The sequence below is a fragment of the Onychomys torridus genome, chromosome 3 (genome assembly GCF_903995425.1).
Source record: "Onychomys torridus chromosome 3, mOncTor1.1, whole genome shotgun sequence".
NCBI classification, from domain to species: domain Eukaryota; kingdom Metazoa; phylum Chordata; class Mammalia; order Rodentia; family Cricetidae; genus Onychomys; species Onychomys torridus.
Window position 1 is genome coordinate 61,087,985 of NC_050445.1, and position 21,411 is coordinate 61,109,395.

The 21,411-nt window shown below is 38.8% G+C and overlaps 1 protein-coding gene across 1 annotated transcript in view; it reads right to left on the reverse strand.

Moving 5' to 3' along the window:
- Positions 1-588: 588 nt before the first annotated feature.
- The window catches only part of Sdhaf3 (succinate dehydrogenase complex assembly factor 3), a 52,339-nt gene continuing 31,516 nt past the window's right edge, over positions 589-21,411 (reverse strand). The window contains exon 2 of the mRNA XM_036182222.1: positions 589-1,155. Coding sequence (XP_036038115.1) covers positions 952-1,155 — 204 coding nt within the window. The 3' untranslated portion in view covers positions 589-951. The remainder of the gene's footprint in view (positions 1,156-21,411) is intronic.

Genomic DNA, 21,411 nt, shown 5'->3' on the forward strand with positions numbered 1-21,411 from the left:
AAATGGTGGCACTCACCCCTTTAAATCCTAGCATTCCAGAAACAGAAATCCCTCTGGATCTCTGTGAGTTCAAGGCCACATTGGAAACACCAGGCATGGTGAAACATGCCTTTAATCCCAAGAAGTGAGCCTTTAATCCCAGGGAGTGATGGCAAAAACAGAAAGATATATAAGGCATGAAGACCAGAAACTAGAAGATCTGGCTGAACTTTTAGGCTTTGGAGCAGCACAGTTCAGCTGGAACCCATTCGGATATGAGGGCTCAGAGGCTTCCAGTCTGAGGAAACAGGATCAGCTGAGGAACTAGCGAGGTGAGGTAGCTGTGGCTTGTTCTGCTTCTCTGATCTTCCAGCATTCACCCCAATAACTGGACCTGAGTTTGATTTTATTAATAAGAACTTTCAAGATTCCTGCTACACCCAACTGTTAGGCAACAACTGAAATTCCCAAAAATTGAATCTTAAAGCTTTTCTTAAAATTTTCACTGTGAGTGATTCAAAAAGGATGTTCTGAGTGATAGCCAGGAGACATGGTGGGACTTTCAGAATGACAATACATCTATTAAGAAACTTACTGGAATTCCACATCTACCCCTACCATGTTATATTTATTTAACTGATGAAGCTAGAAAGAAACCATGAGCTAGTGCCTGATGGGAATAGAATTTAAAACAAACTCATATACAAAAAAGAAAATTTCAGTGCAATTCCAAAGTGTGTTCCTTTTTACATCTTTTAGTCCAAAAATTAAATTCCACAAAATTACATTCCATACAGCCAATATGTTATTCCAGTGATGGCATAGTGTGCCATTTGTGATCTTGATCCATATATCATTCCTACTGTCCAAAATGAGGCTATCCCATTAAAGCTGAAGGGATATATTTTAAAGAGCCAATGATAGAAGAGGTAAGAGGTTATCAATTTTACATGCATTGGTAAGATTTATGAGTCACAATTTGGGTTTTGTAGACTCAGTGATACTAAACTGCCTATTTGGTTTAGTAGCTTCTTGCATCAGCTCTTGCAACTGTCCAATCTGCTCATCACGGAAGTCATTGAGTTTGTCTTCTGGGAGAGAGGTCCCAAAGCAAGCTTCTCCTGCTGAACTCTGTCTGCTGTCCTTAACTTGCTGCTGTAACACCGCTGCATATGCCTAGTAAAGAGAGACAGGAGCCGTTAGAGACTAAAAACCATGACGGCTCACTGAGTCACAGATTACTGAGTTTCTACATCCCAAATCACCAGTTGGGCTCCATCACTAAATTTTCTGCATTTGATTAAAAAGATACAAAGTCACGGTTTTAGTCTTCAGACATGATTTCAAATAGATCTTATTTTTAGCCTTCTAAAGGTTCTCCCCCGCCCCCTTGGTTTTTCAAGACAGGGTTTCTCTGTGTAGCTTTGCACCTTTCCTGAACTCGCTTTGGAGACCGGGCTGGCCTCGAACTCACAGAGATCCGCCTGGCTCTGCCGTCCAAGTGCTGGGATTAAAAAGGCGTGCATCACCACCACCCGGCCCCTTCTAAAGGTTTTTACAGACATTTAGGAGTGTCCAAGACAGGAAACATCCAACTACATATACCCGAAGTACTCTACATCTGACTAAAGAGATACTTGCACATCCATATTCATCACTATGCTTTTCACAATAGTAAAAAAAAGGGAATCAGTATAAGTGGCTATCAACTGATAAATGAATAAAGAAAATGTGATACACATACCATACATTGCTTTACCAACATAAAAAAATAGCTCTCATGAGTACACATGTATGCAAGGTTAAATCTAAATTAATTTCGTGAATCAGTAAAGAAACAAGGCAGTATTTTGCTCAGATTCAAATCTTGTCTGTTCTTGTCTCATCTTCTAAAATGACCCTCAGATAGTTTTCTTGTGGGTTTATCAGGGTTCAAAGAAGAAAACTAGTTTTTGTGAGGCTATCTTTTCTCAATTACAAACCATTTCTAGTCTAAGGAGAGCAGAATGACAGCCTGGGTGGCAAAACTTTGTCCTTTACTAACTCTTGCTATTAATTAATCTTGTTTGGTCCTCATTTTCTTTGGCCTCCAGTTAACCATTTCACCATTTCTTCCTAGCATTCTGGCCAGTGCTCACCAGAGAAGACAGCAAGAGCACCTGCATGTACCAGTGGTTTTCTTCTTGAACACCTTAGCATGATTTCTTCTACCTCACACATTATAAAACCTAAGTAAGACATTTTTAAAGCAGACTGAACAGAAATTTCCTCACTAGAGGCCCAAGATTCCAGATCTGTCACTTTAGCTGGTAAACTTTGATACTTTTTCAGTCACTAAATTAGAACTTATATCCATAGTGTGAAGTACTAGATGGATGCTGCCTTGCCCAAAAGCTAGAAGCACAGAGACACAAAAGTCCTCATAGACTTTCACAAACACTGGTTCTGAAGAACAAAGCTGGGCCACAGTTTTCTAGGACGCCAATAAGAGTTTAAGACAAAAAGACACTTGCTGGTGACAGACACCAAGCACAAGGGTCAAAGAGCAACAGAAAGGTCAACGAAAATAAATCCATGATACAGGGTGAATAATACACCTGGAGGGAAAAGCCACTGGATTTTTTGGGGTTTTTTGTTTGTTTGTTTGTTTGTTTTTGAGGCAGTGTGTTTCTCTAGACAGCCTAGGATTAGCTCCAATTTTTCTGTATTCGAATTACGAATTTCCTTAACAGAAAAGAAAGGACTGTACTGCCACTCTCAGGGCTTGCTGACAAGTTAAAATGACAGCAATTCCCTGACAGTTTTGATAAACAATTTGTACTCCTTTTCTGTAAACTCTCAACCAGGAAGAAAAGTTCTGGACCTAGTGGAAATGCCTCACCCCAAATGCGTTCAGTCATTCCAGGGTTCTAGTCAGCCGTACTGAACAATGAATGTAAACGTGCAGCCTTCATTTCCCAGTTTTCCACAGAGAAGTGATTTAAAGTGCCACACCTCCTTGAGGAGCAATGCCAACAGAAACACGCTAGCCTGGGAGGACCTGAAAGCTACAGACTAGAACTGCCTTAACTACCCAAAGACACCTTCGGGATCTGAAGCTCCTCTGCTAAGTCACTAAGAAGGACCGTTTCAGCCCCGCACAAAGGATCTTTGGTAGCTATGGTAATAAGTGTGAGTTCTGGTTCTTTTTCAAGTCCCTGACAGAAGAATATCCTTTCTTTTTACAGCATGTGCTAGCATGAGATGATAACATACACCATTTCTTCCCTCCTAAACTGCACTGATTCACAGAACACAGGCCAGGATGTAACACCAGTATCACCATTGAGTGTGTTTTTCAGGCAGCCATGAAGCTGGGACCCAGGTCCCTCTGTCCGGTGTAGTTACCCAATTCCAGACTCACAGCTGAGAAAAAGATGAGAACAAGAGCAAGAGCATGGGAAGTTCTTCGTCAACAGCATACGAAGGGAATGTTCGAGAAGAGATGGTTCATAAATGCTCTTTCCATTCGTCTATCGTGAATTCTATGTCCGTGGCATTAGACATGTACAAATGAAAATGCCAAAGCATCAGATACAGTGCATCAGAGCGAATGAGTCAGCATGTACTTGTTTATGAAATCCACAGAGGTTCCCAGAAGCTTAATAACAACACTGTTCTTAAGGTAAATAAAACATGTCAGAAAAATATGTTATGTAATTCATCTATAAATATAATCCTAAGACTAATTTTTAAAATTTATCTTACTGGTTATTTAAAAAAAAAAAAAAAAAACCATGGTGCTAAATGGATTATCTGTATGCTTTGTTTTATATAGCTACTTTTTCTTTTTTTAAAAACTATTGCTACCAGACATCATGACACATGCCTTATATTTATTCTTATTATTTTATGTGTATGGTTAGTTGGCCAGCATGTGTGCCACTGTGTGCCTGGTGTGTGAGGAAGGAAGGCATCAGGTGGTTACAGATAGTTGATGGCTACCCTTTAGAAGAACAGTGGCCATCTCCCTCGCCCTATAACTCTTTCTCTAATGGTACAACTTCATCAATAAATTTTGTTATTCATACCTGTGTGTGAATGGACCACAATGTTACTGAAAAGTCGTAAAACAAACAAAACATCACCCTGTTATTCAGCACTAATTATCAAATGATTAGGACATCTTTAATTAGAATTGTCAAATGTTTATAGCATGGTGATGACACCTGTACACTTACCTCATGTGACTATGATGAGAATTAAAATGGCAAATGGTCAATATTTTAATAGGCATTTGTATCCAGGCTGTAAAATAGTGTGGGCTCTAATTCTCCGGGTTTGTGTCTTTATAAATACTCTCCTGCCTACACGGTTCCACTTATGCTGGTGGCTACTATCTCTGGGTATAGCATAAACACCTTTCCCTTTTTCAAAGATTTGTTTATTGATTTATGTGTTTTATATATATATATGTGTGTTTTGTCTACATGTATGTCTGCACACCAGAAGAGGGCATCAAATTCCATTACAGAAGGTTGTGAATTGCTGTGTAAGAGCTCAGAACTGAACTCAGGGCCTCTGAGACAGCAGCCATCTTTCCAACCCCCATAAATGTCTTTCTTGAGGAGGCCTTACTAACTTATGTAAGTCCTGTTACTCTGTCTGCCCTGCTCAGCACTTACCCAGATACAAAGTATTCCGTGTCCACCACAGTAAAACATGGAAAACAATAGCAGGAACAAAGACAGGACTCAGGAGTGACTTTTTGTTTGTTTGGGGTTTTTTTTGTTGTTGTTGTTTTGTTTTGTTTTTTTTTTGGTTTTGTTTTGTTTTTTGTTTTTTTTTGTTTGTTTGGTTTTTTGAGACAGGGTTTCGCTGTGTAGCTTTGTGCCTTTCATGGAACTCACTCTGTAGCCCAGGTTGGTCTCGAACTCACAGAGATCCGCCTGGCTCTGCCTCCCAAGTGCTGGGAAAGGCGTGCACCACCACCATCTGGCTCAGGACTGACTTTTTAATAATAAGGAAATAAATAGTAAGTGATTAACTCTTCTAGATTTTTACAAGGATCAACAAATTTAACATGATATCTTATTTGTAAAGCATATATAGCTGAATTTAAATTTTCCAAAATTCTCTATTTCTTGTCCAGATGAAATAAGAATTAAAGGACATTTTACATCAAACAGACTTTAAAATTATCTGCAGAATACTCCCCCAAACAGCAAATACACACTCTACTCCGCAGCCCATGAAGTGTCTCTAAAATGGACCACATGCTGGGGCACAAAACAAACCTTGACAAATATAAAAAAAAATTAAATTGACAGCAAATAAAACTCAAAGTGTATAAACTCATGGAGACTAAACAGCTCATTACAAAATGATGAATGGGTTAGAAGAAATCAAGAAAGGAATCAAAATATTCACAGAAGTAAATGAAAATAAAACACAATACAACAAAACCCCTGGGACACATTGAAAGGAGGCCTAAGTGGGATGTTTATAGCCCTACGTGAGTACAGTGAAAAATCAAAAACAAAACAAATAAATGACATACTGATATAACTCAAGAATTTGGGGGGAAAAATCCAAACCCAGTGAATGGCAAGAGGTAATAAAAACCACTGATTTAGCTCAGTGGTAGAGCGCTTGCCTAGCAAGCGCAAGGCCCTGGGTTCAGTCCTCAGCTCTGGAGAAAAAACAAAAACAAAAACAGAAATTAATTAAATAGAAACAAAGAAAACAATACAAAGAACAAATAAATCTATGGGCTAGTTCTTTGCAAAAAAATAAACAAGATAGACAGACCTTTGGCCCAATAAATGAAAAGAAAAAGACAACCAACTCAAATGAACAGAATTAGAAATGAACAAGGAAATATTATAATAGACACCAAAGACATGCAGAAAGACATAAGGGAATAATTTTAAAACCTGTACTTCATTAAATTGGAAAATCTAAAAGAATGGATAAATTTTTGATTCATCCAAACTACCTATGTTAAACCAAAAAAAAAAAAAAATCAACAACAAACAAACCCATAACAAAGTAGGAGACTGAAACAAAACCACCTTCCAACTAACTAAAACAAACAAACAAACAAACAAATAAAAAAACCAAACCTAAGGCCAGATGGACTTATAGCAGAATTTTAATCAGACTTTCAAAAACTACCGCCAATACTTTTTAAACTTTCTTTTAATTTATTCTTTGTGTCTTCCACATCATGCATCTCAATTCCATTCATCTCCCCGTCCCTTTTTAGCCACGCTCTGCCCTGGCAAACCACTCCCCCCAAAAAAAATACAATAAAATTCAGGAGAAAAGAAAATCTCACATGGAAGCTGCAGTGTGACACAGTGAGTCACGCAGTAAATCCTTTGTCCATATATCTTTACTTGCAAATGTTCACTGCAAAGAGTCACTGGTCTGACTTGAGGTCTCTGGTTTCTGCTAAATCATCAATACCAGGCCCTCACTGGGACTCCTCTTGGGACATCCCATTGTTGCCCTGAAGTTTTGGATCTGTAAGACCTGCCCCCTCACATGCTCAAGCAGATCATTGGTGGGGTAGATCAGCTCATAATCCTGGTTCTAGGCCTGGGTAGTTACAAGGTTGGTCAGCCCATCAGCTCTCCCCTGGCCCTGCCACCAGGGTGAGCTCTCCAACATTGCCCCAGCTAGCTCAAATTATGGAGTAAAGGGAGGGACCAGTTCTGCTTTCATGCCATCAAGGCCAGCTCATCCACACTTACAACACCAGGGCCAGCACTACTGTGTTGCCCAGGTGAGGGGCAGGGCCCACTTTCCTGAGCACTGCAGCTGGTAAGGGGAGGCAGGGCCAGCTATCCCACTCTCACACCCTCAGTGCCAGCTCATTCAACAACAGGACAGCTCTACCGTGCTGCCCAAGCAAGGTGCAGGGCCTGCTTTCCCAAGTGCTGCAGCTGGTAAGGGGGAGGGTCAGCTTCCTTGTCTACCACAGGCAGCCAGGGGCAAGAAGGGGGGCATCTCTCCCTCACCCACTCCACCACATGATAGACAGTAGTAGGGCCATCTCTGAAGAGATTGAGAAAGACATTGGAAAATGTCTCCTCATATAGAATACTATGAAAATGACTACCATACCAAAAGGAATTTGCAGATTCAATGCAATCCCAATCAAAATACCTACAACATTCTTCATAGAAATAGAAAACACCAACAAAAAAAAAAAAAAAAAAAAAAAAAAAAACCCAAATGGAACCCTAGATAGCAAAACCAAACCTGAGTAAAAAAAGTAATACTGGATGTATTATCATTCCAGACACCCAGATCTATTACAGAGCTATAGTAATAAAAGCAATATGGTACTGGCACAAAAACAGATGAGTAAACAAATGGAATAAAATAGAAGGCTCAAACACAAGTACTCATGACTACAAGCATCTGATATTTGACAAAGAAGCAAGAAGCATACACTAGAGAAAAAAATCTTCAAAACTGGTGTTGGTAAAATCTCATGTCTATATGCAGAAAGAAACTCGACCCATATTTATCGCCCTGCACAAAAATTAGCTCCAAGTGGATCAAAGATCTCAACTTGAAACCTGATACACTAAAAAACTACTAGTAGAAAACTCAGGTTACAAGGCACCACAAGGCAAAGCTCAGGCAACACTACAAGATTTAGGTGTGTGAAAGGGCTTTCTGAAGTGGACTCCATTTGCCAAGGAATTAAGGCCAACAATTGACAAGTAGGAAGTCACAAAATTGAAAAGCTCTGTACGGCTAAGGAACTCATCAGTCTAGTAAAGAAGAAACAACAGAATGAGAGAGAACTTTTGCCAGTTACACAGCTGACACAGAACTAATAGCCAGAATACAAAGACTTCAAAGGCAAAGTTAAGGAAACAAATGATCCAACTAAAAATGGACTGGGAGAAACTGGAAACAGCCTAGATATCCATACACAGATGAATGGATATGAAATGTGGTACATCTACATAATGGAATATTACTCAGATGTTAACAAACAAACATGACCTTCACAGCTAAATGGACAGAGCAGAAAAGATTATCCTGAGTGAGGTAACCCAGACCTAAGAAGATAAACATGGTGTGTATTCTCTTACATGTGAAAGTTTAGCTTGAAGACTTTGATAGGCATTCTATAATCCATACACCCACAGATGTTAGAGATAAAGGACTGGGGAGGAGTGAAGGATCTCTCAAGGAAGGGGAAACAGAATAAATAGTTATGGAGAGACAATGGGGGTGACTAATAGGAGGATTAAATGGACACGGGGAGAGAAGAGAGGGTTAAGGGAGGAAATATGGAAAGGAACAGCTAAAGGTCCATTTGGGGAGTCATATGGAAATGTAATAAAGTAGAAGTTTCTTAAAATACATAAATATTTTTAAAAATCTAAATGAAATAACCAAATAACAGGAGAGACAAAGCTCCAACTAGACCATCTCTCAGTACCAAGTGAAACCTCCAGCACCAGAAATAGATTACATCTAATTGAGTTGTTAGCCAAAGGAGCTCCATGGAAACCCCCAACAACTCAGGCAATTGGTTGCTCTCCACAAACTGAAGGTTAATGCCCTACTGCTGAAAACACCTACATAACCCACTGAATATGAACAAGTCAAACCAGTACCTACATACAGCTTTCACCCCTGTGTATAGTGTTTATGATACTGAAAGGTATTCAGCAGGCTACCAAAGAAGAAAGGTAAATACCATCCCAGCTACAGATCCTTTGTTGTACAATGGTGATCTGCCTGCAGATACACTGGTGCACCAGTAGCACCAAAGTTGTGGGAGTAACCAACCACTATGGACTTAAAGCCCACTCTATGAGATGTAACTCATGTCTGACACTACTCAGGTAACCAAGAACCTCAGACTAAATAGGTCATGGGCCTAAGGGAAAGCCAAATACTACTGTTCTGATAAAGTAATGTAGCAATAAAATGACTGCTAACACTATTCTGCTATACCCTAGATCAGTGTCGCACTCAGCTAGCATCAGAGAAGCTTCCTCCTGCAGGAGATGGGAACTAACAAGAGAAGAGGACACTGTGCAGAGAGTAAGAGACCTTGGGACATCCAGTCCTAAATGGGATGTCTTCACCAAACTCCTCCTCTCGGGGATCAGTGAGCAATGCCGAAGAGGATGCAGAAGATTGTAAGAGCAAGTGATGGAAGCCACAAAGGAAACAGTGCCTCCAGACACACCAGGCCTAATGCACATGTGAGCTCACAGAAACCAGCAGCATGCACAGTTCCTGCAAGGTTCTAGGCCAGATGGATCCCAGTGCTAACAGGAGACGTAGACATGAGCTTCCATCAGTAATCCAGAAGCTATCTCCAGTTGACAACCACTCACAAAGGAAAACTCTGTTGTCTCCAATGGAGTCTCACTGGGTATACAAAGGGAAAGCCCCATGCCCAGCAGTAGATGGGCATGACAAAAGGAACCCAGTGCTATTTTTAGTCTCATAGTGCTTTGTTTGGGCATTGTTTTTTTAACCTTGCTGGTCTTTTACTTATATACTGTGGTTTGTGGTATTTATGGGTTTGGTGTGTGTGTTTCTCATGCTTTTTGCTTATTTTGTTTTAATCTGTTTTGTTTGCCTGTTTCCTAAAGAGAGAAAAAAAGAAGCCATGGAGTGGGATAGGTGGGGAGGTCGGGAGGATCTGAAAGGAGAGGAGGGAGGAAAAACAGTGATCAGAATATATTGTAGAAAAAAAATATGTTCAATAGGAAATAAATTTAAAAATGGGCTAGGGATCTGAACAGAGTTCCCAATAGAAGACATAAAAATGGCCAAAAAATACCTCAAAAAGTGTTCATCATCTTTACCAATTTAGGCAAATGCCAACTAAAACAATTTTGCGATTTCCTCTCACCCTATTCAGAATGGCTAAGATAACAAAACAACTGAGAACAAACACTGGTGAGGTTGTGAGGAGAGGGGAACTCTCATTCACTGCTGGTGGGAGTGCAAACTAGTACAGTTACTCTGGAAATCAGTATAGAGAAGAAAGTAAACCTGCCATGTGACCCAGCTCTACCACTCCTTGGCAAATGCCCCAAGGACTGGACACCCTACTCCACATCCTACTTTTCCCCAGCAATGTCTATTGTCACCCTATTCCAAACAGCTATGAAACTTAAGGATAATGAAAATGTGGTACATATACACCAAAGAACACTATTTAGCTACAAAAATTAAATCATGAGTTTTGCAGGTAGATGGATGGAACTAGAAAAGAGCACACTGAGTGAGGTAACAGAGATCCAGAATGACAAATGGCTCTCCCCGGTCCCCTTAGACCCAATCCCCAGGTCTCATCCCCAGCTCTGCAGCAGAGCAACTGTGGCAGCCTTCCCTGTGCCCCTGTTCCATCTTCTGTGGATTCCACAGACCTTCCCTCTAGTCTCCACACCCCCTTTTGTTGCTCTGGCCCAGCCCCCAACCACAGCAGGCACCCGCTGCTAAACCAAGAGCACCTCCTGCCAGGGCAACAACAGGCTGATGGTGGACCACACCTCTCCTCTGCTCCTCCATATCCAATCACCCCAGGCTCATCCCCAGCTCTGCAGCAGAAAACCTGTTGCAATCTCCCTTTTCTCTTATCCCCAGCAGAATCAATCAAGAAAACACAAACTGAAAGAATTGTGGAAATGGAAAATCTGGGTAAGTGAACAGGAACTACAGAGGCAAGTTTCACCAACAGAATACAAGAGATGGAAGAAAGAATCTCAGATGTAGAAAATACACTTGAAGAAATCAATACATCTGTCAAAAAAAAGTTAAATCTAAAAATTTCCTGACACAAAACATCCAGGAAATCTGGGACACTACAAAAAAACCAAACCTAAGAATAATAGAAATAGAAGAAGGAGGAGGAGGAGGAGGAGGAGGAGGAAGAGGAGGAGGAGGAGGAAGAGGAGGAGGAGGAGGAAGAGGAGGAGGAGGAAGAAGAGGAAGAGGAGGAGGAGAATCATCTCAGCTCAAAGACACAGAAAATATTTTCTTTTTTTTGGGGGGGGGGTGTGGTTTCGAGACAGGGTTTCTCTGTGTAGTTTTCGTATCTGTCCTGGGCCTTGCTCTGTAGACCAGACTGGCCTTGAATTCACAGAGATCTGCCTGGCTCTGCCTCTCAAGTGCTGGGATTAAAGGCGTGTGCCACCACTGCCTGGCCTGGCAGAAAATATTTTCAATAAAATCATAAAGATTTCCCTAACCTAAAGAAGAAGATGACTGTAAAGGTACAAGAAGCATACAGAAAACCAAATGTATTGGACCAGAAGAGAAAGTCCCCCCAACACATAATAATCACAACACTAAAAGTATAGAACAAAGAAAGACTATTAAAAACCACAAGGAGAAAGACCAAGTAACAAATAAAGGCATACCTCTAAGAATTACACCTGACTTCTCATGGAGACTCTAAAATCTGAAGGGCCTAAGCAGATGTGATGCACACTCTAAGAGAGCACAGAAGCCAGCACAGACTACTACACCCAGCAAACTTTCAATTACCATAGGTGGAGAAAATAAGACATTCCATAATAAAACAATATTTATCTACAAATGCAGCCTTAAAGAGGGTGGTAGAAGGCAAACTCCAACCTAAGGAGGTTAACTACAACCATGAAATCACATAGAATAGAATAATCTTCGACCATCAAAATCAAAGGGAAGCATTCATGCGCATACATACCATCCTATCACCAACAACACTGAAAATAAAATAACAAGAATAAAAATCATTGGTTATTGGTATCTCTCAGTATCAATGGACTTAATTACCCAAGAAAAAAGACACAAACTAAGAAAACAGATGTGAAACAGGACCCATTTTTCTGCTGCATACAAGAAGCATACCTCAATATCAAAGATAGACATTACGTCAGTGTAAAGGTTTAGAAAAAGATATCCCAAGCAAATGGACCTAAGAAGCATGCTGGTGTGACCATTTTAATAACTAACAAAACAGACTCCCAACCAAAATTAATCAAAAGAGATGGGGGAAGGACACTTCATACTCATCAAAGGAAAAATTCACCAAGATGGCATTTCAGTTTTTAACATCTATGCCCCAAAAACAAAGGCACCTGCATTTGTAAAAGAAACACTACTACAGCTTAAATCACACATTGACCCTCACACATTGATAGTGGGAGACTTCAATACCCCACTCTCACCAACAGACAGATCATCTAGACAAAAATTACACAGAAATACTAGCAATAACAGATGTTATAAAAACAAATAGACTCCACAAATACTTATAGAACATTTCATTCATCCAAACACAAAAAAATATATCTTCTTCTCAGCACCTCATAGAAATTTTTCCAAAACCATATATGCAGACACAAAAAAATTCTCAACACATACAAGAAAACTGAAATAACTCCTGCATCCTATTAGACCACCATGAGTTAAAGCAATAGAAACAACAGAAAGCTTACAAACTCATGGAAGCTCTCCACTGAGTGAAAATTGGGTCAAGACAGAAATTAAAGATATTCTACCCAATGAAAGTGAATGCACAACATACCCAGACTTATGGGACACAATGAAAGTGGTTCTAAGAGGCAAATTCATAGTACTAAGTGCCTTCATTTAAAAAAATAAAAATTGAGAGATCTAATACTAGCAACTTAACAGCACACCTGAAAGCTCTAGAACAAAAAAAAGTAAGCACACCCAAGAGGAACAGATGACAAGACATAATCAAACTGTAGTTGAAATCAATAAAGTTGGGGGGGGGAAAGAACAGTACAAAAATCAATGACACAAAGAGGAAGTTCTTTGAGAAAATCAGTAAGATCAACAAACCTTTATCCAGATTAACTAAAAAGGCAAAAGGTGGAGAAAGAATATGCAAATTAACAAAATCAGAAATGAAAAGGGGGGAACATAACAACAGACACCAAGGAAATCCAGAGAATCATAAGGCCATACATTAAAAACCTGTATTCAACCAAACTGGAAAATTTAAAACAAATGGCTAATTTTCTCAATATATACCATTTATCAAAGTTAAATCAAGATCATATAAGCAATTTAAACAAACCTCTAGCCCTAGTGAAATAGAAGCTGTCATTAAAAGCCTCCCAATCAAAAATAGTCCAAGGTCTGGTGGTTTCAGCACAGAACTGTACAAGACTTTCAAAGAAGAGTTAATGCCAATACTCCTCAAATTAGTCCACAAAACAGAAAAAGAAGGAATGCTGCCAATTTCATTTTGTGAGGCCACAGTCACCCTGATACCCAAACCACACAAAGACTCAACAAAGAATTACAGATCAATTTCCCTTATGAACATAGATGTAAAAATAATAAAACACTTGCACACCAAATACAAGAACTCATCAAAAAGATTATTCACCATGATCAAGTATGCTTCATCCCAGAGATGCAGGGATTGGTTCAATATATGAAAATCAATAAATGTAACCCACTATATAAACAAACTGAAAAAAAAAAAAAAAAGCCAAATGATCATCTCATTAGATACAGAAAGGCATTTGACAAAATCTAACACCTTTTCAAGATAAAAGTCCTGGAGAGCTCAGGGATACAAGAGACACACCTAAACAATAAAGGCAGTTTATAGCAAGCCCATATGTGGTGATACCTAATAAAATTTGCCTGAAAATCAGAGAACAGAGCAAGCCACTAGATTAAACATATAGGGCAGGCAGTTGTGGCACACACCTTTAATCTTAGCACTTGGGAGTAGAAATCTGTACGGATCTCTGTGAGTTCAAAGCCACCCCGGACTACATGAGATTGATTTAGTCTAGGAGAGAAAACAGAGCCAGGCAGTGGTGGTACACACCTTTAATCCCAGTACTAGGAAGCACACATGCCTTTAATCCCAGGAAGTGATGGCTGGGCATTAGGTTCTTTAATTGCTCTGAGAAGGAGTTTCTTCCACGATGGCAGGAAAAGACTGAACAGAATTTGACAAGGGGACCTACAGCCAACATTAACTTAAATGTAAAGAAACTCAAAGCAATTCCACTAAAATCAGGAACAAGACAAGATTGTCCACTTTCTCCACACTTATTCAATGTAGTACTTGAAGTCTTAGCTAGAGCAATAAGGCAACTGAAGGACATCAAGGGGATACAAATTGGAAAGGAAGCAGTCAGTCAAAGTATCTTTATTTGCAGATGATGTGATAGTACACATAAAAACTGACCCTAAAAAATCCACTGGGAAACTCTTACAGCTGATAAACACCTTTAACAAAGTAGCTGGATACAAAATTAACACACAAAAATTAGTACCCCTCCTATATGCAAATGACAAGTGGGCTGAAAGAAAAATCAGGGAAACAATACCTTTCAAAACAGCCTCAAATAATATAAAATATCTTGGATAACTCTAATCAAGCAAGTGAAAGATTAGTATCATAAAGCCTTTAAGACACTGAAGAAACTGAAAATATCAGGAGATGGAAAGATCTCCCATAAACATGCATTAATAGGATTAATATAGTAAAAATGGCTGTAGTTGGAGTTTTCCTGCCTGGCCCAGTCAGGACAAATCTCTCTTACCCGCCAGTCCCACAATCGCTCAGACCCAACCAAGAAAGCACACAGAAACTTACATTGTTTAGAAACTATATGGCTGTGGCAGGCTTCTTGTTATCTACTTTTTTATCTTAAATTAACCCATTTCTGCTAATCTATACTTTGCCACATGGCATGTGGCTTACCAGTGTCTTTACATGTTGCTTCTCATGGCAGCGGCTGGCGGTGTTTCTCCCCAGCCTTCTACATCCCAGAATCCTCTTCTCTCTTGTCCCGCCTATACTTCCTGCCTAGCCACTGGCCAAACAGCATTTTATTTGTACAGAGCGATATCCACAGCACTTCCCCTTTTCTTTTTTTTTTTTTTAAGGAAGGTTTTAACTTTTACATAGTACAATTACATATAACAAAACAATTATCTAGCAAGAATTACAGTTACAATATTAAAGAAGATATCCTATCTATCTTATATTTGTGAGTCTAAGGTTTTATATCTAACTTATCTTGTATCATAACTGAAGAAATTATAACTATCTAGTCTTCAACCACATCAAAGACCTCAGAAGGATATAATATTACCTGAGAACCGGGAGAAGGATGTAAGCATTTTTCAGGAGTCTTGCAAGAGTAGACAGAGACAGCTGGCAGCCTGGACAGTCACCTAATGTTCCTTTGTAAAGTTGGGGCATTTGTCTTCAGCCCACAGGGCTAGAGTCTCTCGCTCACTTCTCTCAGTGTCCTGTAGAATGTCTGGCAGTTTCCTCTGTGAGGCAGGAACCTGAAGGACCATTTTGTCAAGCAAAGTTCAGTGGTCACCTTTCTATGGGTCCTGCATGTCCAGTCGATCAAGCAGTCCAGGCAAGAACAGTTTCTTGTCCAAATGGCTATTTTTGCCAAGGTGAAGATAAACTCCGTATGAAGTGTCTTCAATGCCCATCCTCCTCTCTGAAGTAAAACGGTGCTGCCAGGAGCAGACATGTCTCACTGTCCAGAAAGTCTAAATTTTAAAAGTATTTTAAATGCCATATTCTGTAGGTCTTTGAAGTATTTGAAGATTACCTATCTATCTGAAATATCTATATGTATACCTAGAAGACTTAACTAACATGGCTACAAGTATGATTATCCTAGATGACTAATTATTTATCTATTTTTAATTATCCATTACAATTTAAAATGAGCTATACAAACATAATACCTTAAACATGAGTAGAAATATGCACACAGTATAACAAAATTAACTTTAAGTTTGTATCAATAGACTAAAGTCTATACAAATGTAAAACATTTTAAACAAGTTGTTGGTCTTTAGAAGTAAGTTCCTTAAACTACCCTTTTATCGTATTATATCTATATCATATACCCTTTTCTTCTTTAGAAAGAGATTGTGTTTATAATCAATCTACTTTAAAGAAAAATATTGGTTTTTCTCTGTCCCACACCAGAGGGCTCTTCTGATTTGGGACACAAGAATCTCTTAACCTTTTCTTTTAGCAATATGTCTGGGTTTAGAGAAGGAGTGAGCCAATTCCATCTCCAAAGCCAGCTTGATAATTTTGGGAATGTGGGCGTAGTTTTTCTTACTACTTCCTGCTGGAGGGGGGGCGCTGTATCTTATAGGGACACAAAGAAAATTTTAGGATTATGGAGTAGTCCATTAGGGTGAACCTCTGAGCCAGTTGTCTTGAAACCATTCTGGATGTTGGATCATCTGGGCCATGGTGTCATTGGAGAACTTTCAGGTGGTCTTGGCTGATCAAACCTGATGTATCTTAATCTGGAACAAATCCACAGCCTCTGGCTTTCTGTGGAAACAAAAGCAGAGACTCCTTTCCAAAGCAACATATCCTTATATCCAAATTTCAAAGTCAAGGTACCTTTAAAATTTACATTTTTGTTTAACTCAACAGCTTTTATGATCAAATCTTTTTCTGTGGTTAAAAATCCCAAAGACAAGACAAACCAGATTCTCTGTGTAATATCCATCTTTGTAAGACTGAAATGCCACTGTGGCTGCTGGCTCCGCCCACCTCAGATTTCCAACATGGCGGTGGTACAGTTTACCGCCAGCTCTGGGTCTGGAGCCATGTGTACCATCAACTATCAGAAGCAGTTCTATCAAAGCAGTGCATAGCCCAGAAACTTTTTTTCTTTTTTTAAACTAGCAAAGGTTAAATCTACCACGCAGCAGAGTAAAGTGTCGCTTGTAGACTCCTCATTCCCGCCACACTGCAGGTCAGATGCACACGCCAGGAACCCGCCATAGTAGCTCAAACCAGCAGGCTGCCACTAACTTGAGAAAGACAACTAGGAAGCTGTTTTTAGCTCTGTTTTAGAATCTTTTTTCTCAGGTTTTAGGTGGAAACTCTTGCCAACACGTTGGACGCCATTTGTAGTTGGAGTTTTCCTGCCTGGCCCAGTCAGGACAAATCTCTCTTACCCGCCAGTCCCACAATCGCTCAGACCCAACCAAGAAAGCACACAGAAACTTACATTGTTTAGAAACTGTATGGCTGTGGCAGGCTTCTTGTTATCTACTTTTTTATCTTAAATTAACCCATTTCTGCTAATCTATACTTTGCCACATGGCGTGTGGCTTACCAGTGTCTTTACATGTTGCTTCTCATGGCAGCGGCTGGCGGTGTTTCTCCCCAGCCTTCTACATCCCAGAATCCTCTTCTCTCTTGTCCCGCCTATACTTCCTGCCTAGCCACTGGCCAAACAGCATTTTATTTGTACAGAGCGATATCCACAGCAAATGGCCATCCTGAGAAAAGCAATCCACAGATTCAATGCAATCCCCAACAAACTTCCAACATGATTCTTTTTTGTTGTTGTTTTGTTTTTGTTTTTCGAGACAGGGTTTCTCTGTGTAGCTTTGCGCCTTTCCTAGATCTCGCTCTGTAGACCAGGCTGGCCTCAAACTCACAAAGATCTGCCTACCTCTGCCTCTTGAGTGCTGGGATTAAAGGCATTTGCCACCACCGCCCAGCCCAACACAATTCTTTATAGATCTTGAAAGGGCTAATTTCAGATGAAAACACAAATAACCCAAGATAACTAAAACAATCCTGAATAATAAAAGAACTGTGGGAAGTATCACTCACTAACCCCGATTTCAAGTTGTATGACAGAGCTACAGAAATAAAAACAGCGTGACACTGGCACAAAAGTAGACCTACTCATCAATGGAATGAAACTGAAGACCCAGACATAAACCCACACACCTGTGGATACTGGTTTTTGATAAAGAAGCAGAAATATACAATGGAAAAAAAAGACAGCATCTTCAATGAATGGTGCTTGTTAAACTAGATGTCAGTATGTATAAAGAATGCAAATAGATCCATATCTACCATCCTGTACAAAACTCAACTCCAAATGGATCAAAGCCCTCAACATAAAACCAGGTACACTGAACCTAGTAGAAGAGAAAGTGAGGAATAGCCCTGAATGCATTAGCACAGGAAAGGACTTTCTGAACAGAACACCATTAATGAAGGCACTAAGACCAACAATTAATAAATGGGAACTCATAAAACGGAAAAAACTTCTGTAAGGCAAAGGAAACCGCTATTCAGACAAAGTGGTAGCTTTTGGGTTGTTTTTATTTCCTTGCTTTTCAAAACTCTTAAGTTCATCAGTACGTTTCTTATTTGTGTTTTCTGATTTGTTTTTATAGTTTCTCTTTTTGGACTGCTTTCCTACCCCAGAGGTTTTGAAATGTTATATTTTCATTTAATTCCAATAAATTTTTATTTCTGTCTTAATTTCTTCACTAGCACATTCCATCTCCATCATCCACTAGTATGTTTTTAATCTCCATGTGTTTGAACACTTTCATCTGTTTCTTTTGCTACTGATTTCAAGCTTTAAACTGTGATTAAATATAATACAATCAGATATAATAACTAAGGTAATAAGAGCAGTAACTTAAAATAGGTCTAGGATATAGAAGAGCAATAAATAAATAAATACATAAATACGTAAACTCTTCCAACTGAAAACAAAAACAGACAGACAAAATAGCAGCCGAGCTCCATATGCATTTATCTATAATCAACATTTCTTCAATTATTTTAAAATAGAAGGAACACTTCCAAACCCTTTCTATGAAGTCAGTACTACTTTAATATCAAAACTAGATAAACACAGATACATACAACACAAAACAACAGAAAACTATAGATCTATGATAAACATAGATACAAAAATTCTCAACAAAATACTTGCAAACCAAATATAAGCACCTATCCAAAAGATCATTCACAGTTCTCAAATTGGCTTTTCATCAGAAATTTAGGATTGCTTCAACACATGAAAACAAATATAATAAATTATAGAATGAACAAAAATCACATGATCATCTTAATAGATAGAGAAGGCCTTTAACAAAAAATCCATATCCTTTAGAAGCAGGGAGTTTTCTTTAAGGATATGGTCCTGGTAGATAGATCATGCTGTAATGGATGGTCCCACATACAAGAGTATAAGAACAATACAAATTGGACTTGCTGGATTATTTTTTAAAAAGAAAGAGACATGAAGTTGGTGGGGAGGAATGGGAGGTAAATATGATCAAAATACATTGCATGAAATTTTCAAGAAATCAATAAATTATATTTTTTAAGCTAACATAGATGCTAGGCTATCAGCGGAATGTCTTTAAGAAAAAATAGTGACATAATTTAAAGGATTGTTGCTTAGTGCCAAAGTAAATTTCAATAGAGACAATGAGAATTTATGGATAATTTTACCTTCAAAAAATTATCAGCAATAATTAAGATAACTATAAATTTCAGAGTTTACTTATCAAGTTTTTTGTAATTTTATTCTATTTTTCTGTATCTTTATTTTTATCCATAATTTAAGGATTTACTGTTTTTAATTTGGTGTATCTTAAACTTCAAAACTTTGTAAAAGCATTTTTATTTATTCTGTTATTATTAGTGTGTGTGGTGTATGTGAGGTGGTATGTGTGTCACTGTGTATGGGTGGAAGTCAGAGAACAACTTTGTGAAGTCAGGTCTCTCATTCTCTTTACATGTGTTCCAGGAATCAAACCCAGGCTGCAAGGCTTGTGTGGCAAGTGCTTTTACCTACGGAACCTTCTCACTGACCCCACACTGGTTAGTTTTTGTTTTTTTGTTCTGAGTAATATACTTAGATGACATAAAGTGCTCAGAGGAGGCTCGCTCGCCTTAATAAAGAACTTGAAGCTAGACTAATGGCACAAACCATATTCCTAGCACTTGGAAAAGAGACAGAAGGAAGAAGGATTCAAGGTCAACCTCCGGTACAAACAAGACCATTCAGGACTATGGGAAATCAAAAAGCAAAGAATTCAGCATCTTAGCTGAGTGTGGTGGTAGCACATGTTTGAAATCCCTGCACTTGGGAAATAGAGGCAAGATGAAAGTTTGGGGCTAACCTGCACTATATCAGACCTAGTCTCAAAAAAAACAAAACAAGGGGCTGGAGAGATGGCTCACTAGTTACGAGCACTGGCTGCTCTTGCAGAGGACCTGGGTTTGATTCCCAGCACCCATCTGGTGACTCACAACTGTCTGTAACCCCAGTTCCAGGAGATCTAACACCTTTTTCTGGCTTCCACAGAAACCCAGCACACATATGGTACGCACAGACATACATGCAGGCAAGCACTCATACATTTAAAACAATAATTTTAATGGTTGAAAAAAAAATAAGAGTTGAATATATTAAAATAGAAATTCAATGTAAGCAGTATCTCAAGATAATGATAAACTATAATTTATTATCAGCTAAAGAAAACACATTCTGTGTATGTTGTTATGTATCTATTTGCTTATATTTATATCTAACTATATATTTAGCATAGTAAAATTTCTAGGAAATTCATATGGAGTTACACATTAGGTTTTAGTAAATAACTTCATTATAAATAAAAAGTGTAGGCATTACATGCATTAAAGAAAAACTGGGCAGATTTCCATGGTGGTCAATTTCTGACCATAGATAATGCATGTGCCAATTGGAATACATCAAGCCTGCCTGTAAAGCAACAGTTTCTTTCTCATAAATGTGATACCATGCTTCAATATAATCAGCTACAGAAGATACATGTAGTTTACAAAACTACCATTTCACACTGAGCTCTACCCATTCTTTTAAAATATAGTAACTTTGTAGAATTTGAAATATATTAAATGTTCTTAAATACAATTTAAAATCCTCTGATTTGAACATGAACATTAATTTCTACAAGTGCTCAGTTACCATCATAATGAGCACACATGGTTATAGCTACACACTCTACTCAACTAAACAGGACCTTTGGATCTAGCTGCAAAAGTCCTCTTAACTGCTAGACTACAGGAATTAGGTTTTTTCTTGTGCGTGTATAGCACATGAGACCTAATTGTGCTATAGTTTTAACTCTAGATACAATGAGCTGCAAATCTCCAGTACACGGCCACGCTGTTTCCCTTACTCCATCACAACAACCATCATTCTATGTTCCAGTTTTATGAGTTTGACTATTTTAGACACCTATGTAAAGGCTCAGGCAGTGTGTCTGTCACCTGTGTCTGGTCTTTTGCATTTAGCACACTTCCTCCTGGGTCATCTATGTTGCTATTCATAGCAGATCCTTCTTTGGAATTCTGAATACTGTGAGATTCTAAGCATTTTCTTATCTAGTCACCTGACAGTTGTTACCACACCTTGGCTCTTCTGAATAGTCTGCAGTGGACACAGGACTATTAATGTCTTTTCAAGAGCCTGCTATGAGTTCTGAATAAATGTCCATAACTGAGATTTCTGGATAGTGTAGCATTTTGTTTTTAATTTGGGGTACTGCTACACCATTTTCCACGGTGGCTATACTTTTTTGTCTTTGGAATCATGTGTTCTGATT